The 10,000-nt window shown below is 47.8% G+C and overlaps 1 protein-coding gene across 1 annotated transcript in view; it reads right to left on the bottom strand.

Moving 5' to 3' along the window:
• Positions 1-10,000, bottom strand: part of LOC109888372 (vacuolar protein sorting-associated protein 13B-like) — a 300,473-nt gene that overhangs the window by 61,709 nt on the left and 228,764 nt on the right. The window contains 2 exon segments of the mRNA XM_031811830.1: positions 2,119-2,202; positions 4,375-4,644. Of these exon segments, the coding sequence (XP_031667690.1) occupies positions 2,119-2,202; positions 4,375-4,644 (354 nt within the window).

Here is a 10,000-nt window from a genome sequence, read left to right on the forward strand (position 1 = left end):
GGATGGTGTTAGTTAGAGGATGCGTGTTAGGTATAGAGGATGGTGTTTAGGTATGAGGATGGTGTTAGTAGAGGATTGGTGCTTAGGTAGAGAGATGGTGTTAGTTAGAGGATGGTGTTAGGTAGAGGATGGTGTTAGTTAGAGGATGGTGTTAGGTAGAGGATGGTGTTAGTTAGAGGATGGTGTTAGTTAGAGGATGGTGTTAGTTAGAGGATGGTGTTAGTTAGAGGATGGTGTTAGTTTAGAGGATGGTGTTAGTTTAGAGGATGGTGTTAGAGGATGGTGTTAGTTAATGGACCGTGTTAGTTAGAGGATGGTGTTAGTTAGAGGATGGTGTTAGTTAATGGACCGTGTTAGTTAGAGGATTGGTGTTAGAGGATGGTGTTAGTTAGAGGATGGTGTTAGTTAGAGGATGGTGTTAGTTAGAGGATGGTGTTAGAGGATGGTGTTAGGTGGAGGATGGTGTTAGTTAGAGGATGGTTGTTAGTTAGAGGACGGTGTTAGGTGGAGGATTGGTGTTAGTTAGAGTGATGGTGTAGTAGAGGATGGTGTTAGTTAGAGGCATGGTGTTAGAGGATGGTGTTAGGTAGAGGATGGTGTGTAGTTAGAGGATGGGTTAGGGATGAGGATGGTGTTAGGTTGAGGATGGTGTTAGTTAGAGGATGGTGTTAGTTAGAGGATGGTGTTAGAGGATGGTGTTAGGTTTGAGGATGGTGTTAGTTAGAGGATGGTGTTAGTTAGAGGATGGATGTTTAGTTAGAGGATGGTGTTAGTTAGAGGATGGTGTTAGTTAGAGGATGGTGTTAGGTAGAGGATGGTGTTAGTTAGAGGATGGTGTTAGTTAGAAGATGGTGTTAGAGGATGGTGTTAGAGGATGGTGTTAGAGGACGGTGTTAGTTAGAGGATGGTGTTTAGTTAGAGGATGGTGTTAGAGGATGGTGTTAGTTAGAGGATGGTGTTAGTTAGAGGATGGTGTTAGAGGATGGGTTAGAGAATGGTGTTAGGTAGAGGATGGTGTTAGTTAGAGGATGGTGTTAGGTAGAGGATGGTGTTAGTTAGAGGATGGTGTTAGTTAGAGGATGGTGTTAGAGGACGGTGTTAGTTAGAGGATGGTGTTAGAGGATGGTGTTAGTTAGAGGATGGTGTTAGTTAGAGGATGGTGTTAGAGGATGGTGTTAGGTAGAGGATGGTGTTAGTTAGAGGATGGTGTTAGTTAGAGGACGGTGTTAGGTGGAGGATGGTGTTAGTTAGAGGATGGTGTTAGTTAGAGGATGGTGTTAGTTAGAGGATGGTGTTAGTTAGAGGATGGTGTTAGGTAGAGGATGGTGTTAGTTAGAGGATGGTGTTAGGTTGAGGATGGTGTTAGGTTGAGGATGGTGTTAGTTAGAGGATGGTGTTAGTTAGAGGATGGTGTTAGTTAGAGGATGGTGTTAGAGGATGGTGTTAGTTAGAGGATGGTGTTAGTTAGAGGATGGTGTTTAGTTAGAGGAGTGGGTGTTAGTTAGAGGATGGTGTTAGTTAGAGGATGGTGTTAGTTAGAGGATGGTGTTAGGTAGAGGATGGTGTTAGTTAGAGTGATGGTGTTAGTTAGAGGATGGTGTTAGTTAGAGGATGGTGTTAGTTAGAGGATGGTGTTAGTTAGAGGATGGTGTTAGTTAGAGGATGGTGTTAGTTAGAGGATGGTGTTAGTTAGAGGGATGGTGTTAGTTAGAGGATGGTGTAGAGGATGGTTAGGAATGGTGTTAGGTAGAGGATGGTGTTAGTTAGAGGATGGTGTTAGGTAGAGGATGGTGTTAGTTAGAGGATGGTGTTAGTTTAGAGGATGGTGTTAGAGGACGGTGTTAGTTAGAGGATGGTGTTAGAGGATGGTGTTTAGTTAGAGGATGGTGTTAGTTAGAGGATGGTGTTAGTTAGAGTTAAGGTATATATGGAATAGGGACCCTCTGGTCCCTGGTAGAAAGTAGTTGCACTACATAGGGAATAGGGACCCTCTGGTCCCTGGTAGAAAGTAGTGCACTACATTGGGAATAGGGACCATCTGGGCCCTGGTAGAAAGTAGTGCACTACATAGGGAATAGGGGTACCACATCAGACCGTACCCTGGATGGCTATACTCACCACTCTCTGCTGCATGTGGGAGTCCGTTTCCATGGTGATCAGGGTGCACCACACGTAGAGCAACGAGCCGCTGGAACAAGGCACCTGCAAGGACACCAACACACCATCAGATAGGACAGGTACTATTCTCACCTCTGACCTGGAAATAAACAATGACCTTACAGACCGCTTTGCCCTCTGAACACAGAGTCATTAAATACTGGTCCAGTATAACTACTGTCTATACACACCATCCTGTATAACTACTGTCTATACACCACCATCCTGTATAACTACTGTCTATACACACCATCCTGTATATATACTGTCTATACACACCATCCTATATAACTACTGTCTATACACACCATCCTATATAACTACTGTATATACACACCATCCTGTATAACTACTGTCTATACTGTCTATACACACCATCCTATATAACTACTGTCTATACTGTCTATACACACCATCCTATATAACTACTGTCTATACTGTCTGGAGCTAGAAACACAAGCATTTAGCTAGGTATTACTGTACTGTTGGAGCTAGAAACACAAGCATGTCAAAGGTCATCGAGGTCAGAGTTCACCCGTGACACTACCACGGACCGGGGAAAGATCGACATGTTTGTTTCCTGTGGTGTTTCCTGTAACTAACCCACGCCCCCTAACTAACCCACGCCCCCTAACTAACCCACGCCCCCTAACTAACCCACGCCCCCTAACTAACCCACACCCCTAACTAACCCACGCCCCCTAACTAACCCACGCCCCCTAACTAACCCACGCCCCCTAACTAACCCACAGCCCCTAACTAACCCACGCCCCCTAACTAACCCACGCCCCCTAACTAACCCACGCCCCCTAACTAACCCACGCCCCCTAACTAACCCACGCCCCCCTAATTAACCCACGGCCCCTAACTAACCCACGGCCCCTAACTAACCCACGCCCCCTAACTAACCCACGCCCCCTAACTAACCCACGCCCCCTAACTAACCCACAGCCCCTAACTAACCCACAGCCCCTAACTAACCCACGCCCCCTAACTAACCCACGCCCCCTAACTAACCCACGCCCCCTAATTAACCCACGGCCCCTAACTAACCCACGCCCCCTAACTAACCCACGCCCCCTAACTAACCCACGCCCCCTAACTAACCCACGGCCCACTGAGTCACATCACATTCATCACATTGCCCCAACACCATCCAACACTATCCAACACCATCCAACACCATCCAACACTATCCAACACCATCCAACACAATCCAACACCATCCAATACTATCCAACACCATCCAACACTATCCAACACTATCCAACACCATCCAACACCATCCAATACTATCCAACACTATCCAACACCTTCCAACACCATCACCCAACTGGTTTCCTGCAGTTGTACAAGAGAACCCACACAAAGCTCCAACACCATCCAACACCATCCAACACCATCACCTTCTGTCACCCAACACGGCTCCCAACTGGTTTCCTGCAGTTGTACAAGAGAACTCACACAAAGCTCCAAGGACTCCAACACCATCCAACAGTTAAGTCCAATGGCAATTTAACTGTTAGCGCGGGATAATAGCCAATTAAACTCTGTCAGCTCTGAGAAGATTTAAAAGCTGAAAATGTGCCTTTCAGAAGGGTTATTGGTCGTGTGTTCAACCCCTCAATGAAACCCTATTCCCGACATAGTGCACTACTTTAGAAACAGTCCCCTACAGGATTCTGGATCTAAAGTAGTGCACTATGTAGGAGATAAGGGTGCCATTTGGGAGGCGTTTCTTAACCTATCACTGGCTCTATTCTCCCTCCGACCCCCTGACTCCTCGTTAAGACCTCCACCGTGCCAAGGGCCGTTACAACACTGCCTAATTTACAGTCAGCTAGGGACTTCATTTACTGTGGACAAAACACCAGGCATCAACGCAATAACTGACGTTCTGTTCTGTTCAGCGCTGACAACGGCCTCGGTTCCTATTGGATGAAGGAGAACACACAGAGGGTGGCTGGCGGGCACACTGCTAGACACACGGGCTGGTCCACCAACACACTCTACCCCCCTCCAAGGTTACAGACCTAGTTTAATCATCAGGAGATAACCTGGACCTCCAACACACTCTACCCCCCTCCAAGGTTACAGACCTAGTTTAATCATCAGGAGATAACCTGGTCCTCCAACACACTCTACACCCCTACAATGTTACAGAGAGAGAGAGAGAGAGAGAGAGTCTGGTGTGTGCGTATCTGTGTCTGTACTCACCTGTACCACAGAGCTACTCCCCCTCTCCTTCTCCTTCCTCTCCAGTCTGACATCCCGAGACCAGTCCTCATCTCCTCTGGCTCTGACACACAGCTCTGTCAGCTCTGAGTCCTCCAGCACGTAGGAGGGCAGCTTCCTCCCAGCCTCCAGACAGTCAACATGTTCCTTAACCACCGTCTGGCCTTCTGGATTCACATAGTGCTGCACCACCCGCAGATCAATGTCCTGAGACAGGTAACTACACATCACCTGGCGACCACAGATGATTACCTGAATTGAGGGAGAGAGAGATAGAGAGGGAGAGAGAGGGAGAGAGAGGGAGAGAGAGGGAGAGAGAGGGAGAGAGACAGAGACACACAGAGAGAGAGATAGAGACAGAGAGAGAGAGAGAGACAGAGACAGAGACAGAGAGAGAGAGAGAGGGAGAGGGAGAGAGAGAGAGAGAGAGAGAGAGGGAGAGAGACAGAGACACCATTGTAAATACAACCCATATTTATACTTATTTATTTTATCATCTTGTGTCCTTTAACCATTTGTACATTGTTAAAACACTGTATATATTTATAATATGACATTTGTAATGTCTTTATTGTTTTGAAACTTCTGTATGTGTAATGTTTACTGTTAATTTGTGTTGTTTTTCACTTTATATATTCACTTTGTATGTTGTCTACCTCACTTGCTTTGGCAATGTTAACACATGTTTCCCATGCCAATAAAGCCCTTGAATTGAATTGAATTGAGGGAGAGAGGGAGGGAGAGAGAGAGAGAGAGAGAGAGGGAGGGAGAGAGAGAGAGAGAGAGAGGGAGACAGAGACAGAGACAGAGACAGAGACAGACAGACAGACAGACAGACAGACAGACAGACAGACAGACAGACAGACAGACAGACAGACAGACAGACAGACAGACAGACAGACAGACAGACAGACAGACAGACAGACAGACAGACAGACAGACAGACAGACAGACAGACAGACAGACAGACAGACAGACAGACAGACAGACAGAGGGAGGGAGGGAGGGAGAGACAGAGAGACAGACAGACAGAGACAGAGAGAGGGAGAGAGAGACAGAGACAGAGAGAGAGAGAGAGAGAGAGAGAGAGAGAGAGAGAGAGAGAGGTTATGTAAGAGTCAAAGCTAGACTTGTTGGATATATCAGGTTATTGATCAACAAACTGACAGAGTTGTGATGTGTTAATCAGGGATGATGGTCAGTATGGGTCCTGCCTGCTGCTGTCCCCCAGCCTGATTGGCTCCTGAAGTCACTGTGTCTGTCACTATCACTATCACATGGCCAAGCTGTCCCCCCACTCTATTCCTCCCTGTACTCTACAGAACACCACGGCCAAGCTGTCCTCTCTACTCCTCCCTGTACTCTACAGAACACCACGGCCAAGCTGTCCTCCTCTCTATTCCTCCCTGTACTCTACAGAACACCACGGCCAAGCTGTCCTCTCTATTCCTCCCTGTACTCTACAGAACACCACGGCCAAGCTGTCCTCTCTATTCATCCCTGTACTCTACAGAAGAGCACGGCCAAGCTGTCCCCCCTCTCTATTCCTCCCTGTACTCTACAGAACACCACGGCCAAGCTGTCCCTTCTCTATTCCTCCCTGTACTCTACAGAAGAGCACGGCCAAGCTGTCCTCCTCTCTATTCCTCCCTGTACTCTACAGAACACCACGGCCAAGCTGTCCTCCTCTCTATTCCTCCCTGTACTCTACAGAACACCACGGCCAAGCTGTCCTCTCTATTCCTCCCTGTACTCTACAGATCACCACGGCCAAGCTGTCCTCTCTATTCCTCCCTGTACTCTACAGAACACCACGGCCAAGCTGTCCCCCCTCTCTATTCCTCCCTGTACTCTACAGAACACCACAGCCAAGCTGTCCTCCTCTCTATTCCTCCCTGTACTCTACAGAACACCACGGCCAAGCTGTCCTCCTCTCTATTCCTCCCTGTACTCTACAGAACACCACGGCCAAGCTGTCCTCCTCTCCATTCCTCCCTGTAGTCTACAGAACACCACGGCCAAGCTGTCCTCCTCTCTATTCCTCCCTGTACTCTACAGAACACCACGGCCAAGCTGTCCTCCTCTCTATTCCTCCCTGTACTCTACAGAACACCACGGCCAAGCTGTCCCCCCTCTCTATTCCTCCCTGTACTCTACAGAACACCACGGCCAAGCTGTCCCCCCTCTCTATTCCTCCCTGTACTCTACAGAACACCACGGCCAAGCTGTCCTCTCTATTCCTCCCTGTACTCTACAGAACACCACGGCCAAGCTGTCCCCCCTCTCTATTCCTCCCTGTACTCTACAGAACACCACGGCCAAGCTGTCCCCCCTCTCTATTCCTCCCTGTACTCTACAGAACACCACGGCCAAGCTGTCCTCTCTATTCCTCCCTGTACTCTACAGAACACCATGGCCAAGCTGTCCTCTCTATTCCTCCCTGTACTCTACAGAACACCACGGCCAAGCTGTCCCCATTCTCTAATCCTCCCTGTACTCTACAGAACACCACGGCCAAGCTGTCCTCTCTATTCCTCCCTGTACTCTACAGAACACCACGGCCAAGCTGTCCTCCTCTCTATTCCTCCCTGTACTCTACAGAACACCACGGCCAAGCTGTCCTCTCTATTCCTCCCTGAACTCTACAGAACACCACGGCCAAGCTGTCCTCTCTATTCCTCCCTGTACTCTACAGAATACCACGGCCAAACTGTCCTCTCTATTCCTCCCTGTACTCTACAGAACACCACGGCCAAGCTGTCCTCCTCTCTATTCCTCCCTGTACTCTACAGAACACCACGGCCAAGCTGTCCCCCCTCTCTATTCCTCCCTGTACTCTACAGAACACCACGGCCAAGCTGTCCCCCCTCTCTATTCCTCCCTGTACTCTACAGAACACCACGGCCAAGCTGTCCTCTCTATTCCTCCCTGTACTCTACAGAACACCACGGCCAAGCTGTCCCCCCTCTCTATTCCTCCCTGTACTCTACAGAACACCACGGCCAAGCTGTCCCCCCTCTCTATTCCTCCCTGTACTCTACAGAACACCACGGCCCAAATGGCTGGGCCCTGGTCCAAAGTAGCGCACTACATAGGGAATAGGGTGCCATTTTGGACCAAACCCACATCTCCCTCTGGCCCCTGTCCAGCTCTAACCCAGCTCAGTCACCAGGAAGCCCTCATCTGTTCCTGACACTTCTAATTCAACTCACAATTGATTGTTGCCACCACCCAGTGTGTGTGTGTGTGTGTGTGTGTGTGTGTGTGTGTGTGTGTTCTCTGGGTGGTGGTGTTGATAATGGTGGTGAGGAGAGGGATTGGTCTCTAAAGAGAGAGAATTCTCCAGCTCATCAATCATCTCTTTATAGCCCTTCTCACAGGCTCTCCATCACGTAATCACACACACACACACACACACACACACACACACACACACACACACACACACACACACACACACACACACACACACACACACACACACACACACACACACACACACACACACACACACACACACACACACACACACACACACACACACACACACACACACACACACACACACACGTCCCACAGCCAGCCTGTGACCAGAGACATCTTCCGTTGCTGTAAGGAGCTGTCACAATCTCCCGGCAGTTTGTTGGGGGATTGGATGTGACCAGGACCCATGTCGTTGGAGCCAACGAGAACAAGATGTCTGAGCGGAGCAGCTAAGAATGTAGCCGTTCTGTTTTGTCTGCAGGCCAGAAGGAGACACTTGACAGAGTTTACAAAACAAAGCGTCCCCACATTTCAGAGATCAGCATCTCAAGATTTGTGGGGAATTAAATGTTTGTTCCAATTCAACCGGTTTTTGGTACGTTTATTCAGCTGGTGTAAAGAAATGTGATGTTTTATGTAACATTTCATGAACACGGATCAATCTGGTTTAAAGTCTTGTACATTTCCTGTTCTGTTACTTTGGAGAAGTGAGCAGACATTGTAATTGGTCGAATGGTTTTCAGAGTTTTCCCCGTTGTAACAACAGACTGTACTATGAAACAGGATGTAGTTCTCAATCTGTTGTTACAAAGAGAACACTAGTCTGAGAACGATATCCTGTTTCATATTACACTTCCTGTCTGTCTGTGGTGACGACTCCACTACCTGGATCACTTCCTGTCTGTCTGTGGTGACGACTCCACTACCTGGATCACTTCCTGTCTGTCTGTGGTGACAACTCCACTAACTGGATCACTTCCTGTCTGTCTGTGGTGACGACTCCACTAACTGGATCACTTCCTGTCTGTCTGTGGTGACGACTCCACTACCTGGATCACTTCCTGTCTGTCTGTGGTGACAACTCCACCAACTGGATCACTTCCTGTCTGTCTGTGGTGACGACTCCACTAACTGGATCACTTCCTGTCTGTCTGTGGTGACGACTCCACTACCTGGATCACTTCCTGTCTGTCTGTGGTGACGACTCCACTAACTGGATAGGAAACAGGATGTAGTTCTCAGACTAGTGTTCCCGTTGTAACAACGGACTAAAATATGAAACAGGATGTAGTTCTCGAACCAGACACAGTAGATGGTCATCAGAGGTTAAGGGTTAACTCCAGATTAAATGGGGTCATTTATAGGTAAAGGTGTGTCATTCAGCTGTCCCTTGATAAGGTAAAGGTGTGTCATTCAGCTGTCTCTTGATAAGGTAAAGGTGTGTCATTCAGCTGTCCCTTGATAAGGTAAAGGTGTGTCATTCAGCTGTCTCTTGATAAGGTAAAGGTGTGTCATTCAGCTGTCTCCTGATAAGGTAAAGGTGTGTCATTCAGCTGTCTCTTGATAAGGTAAAGGTGTGTCATTCAGCTGTCTCCTGATAAGGTAAAGGGGTGTCATTCAGCTGTCTCCTGATAAGGTTGTGTCATTCAGCTGTCCCTTGATAAGGTAAAGGTGTGTCATTCAGCTGTCCCTTGATAAGGTAAAGGTGTGTCATTCAGCTGTCCCTTGATAAGGGTGTGTCATTCAGCTGTCCTCTTGATAAGGTAAAGGTGTGTCATTCAGCTGTCTCTTGATAAGGTAAAGGTGTGTCATTCAGCTGTCTCTTGATAAGGTAAAGGTGTGTCATTCAGCTGTCTCTTGATAAGGTAAAGGTGTGTCATTCAGCTGTCTCTTGATAAGGTAAAGGTGTGTCATTCAGCTGTCTCTTGATAAGGTAAAGGTGTGTCATTCAGCTGTCTCTTGATAAGGTAAAGGTGTGTCATTCAGCTGTCCCTTGATAAGGTAAAGGTGTGTCATTCAGCTGTCCCTTGATAAGGTGTGTCATTCAGCTGTCCCTTGATAAGGTAAAGGTGTGTCATTCAGCTGTCTCTTGATAAGGTAAAGGTGTGTCATTCAGCTGTCCCTTGATAAGGTAAAGGTGTGTCATTCAGCTGTCCCTTGATAAGGTAAAGGTGTGTCATTCAGCTGTCTCCTGATAAGGTAAAGGTGTGTCATTCAGCTGTCCCTTGATAAGGTGTGTCATTCAGCTGTCTCTTGATAAGGTAAAGGTGTGTCATTCAGCTGTCTCTTGATAAGGTGTGTCATTCAGCTGTCTCTTGATAAGGTAAAGATGTGTCATTCAGCT

Source organism: Oncorhynchus kisutch, unplaced genomic scaffold, assembly GCF_002021735.2.
Source record: "Oncorhynchus kisutch isolate 150728-3 unplaced genomic scaffold, Okis_V2 Okis02a-Okis13b_hom, whole genome shotgun sequence".
In the NCBI taxonomy this organism is placed as follows: domain Eukaryota; kingdom Metazoa; phylum Chordata; class Actinopteri; order Salmoniformes; family Salmonidae; genus Oncorhynchus; species Oncorhynchus kisutch.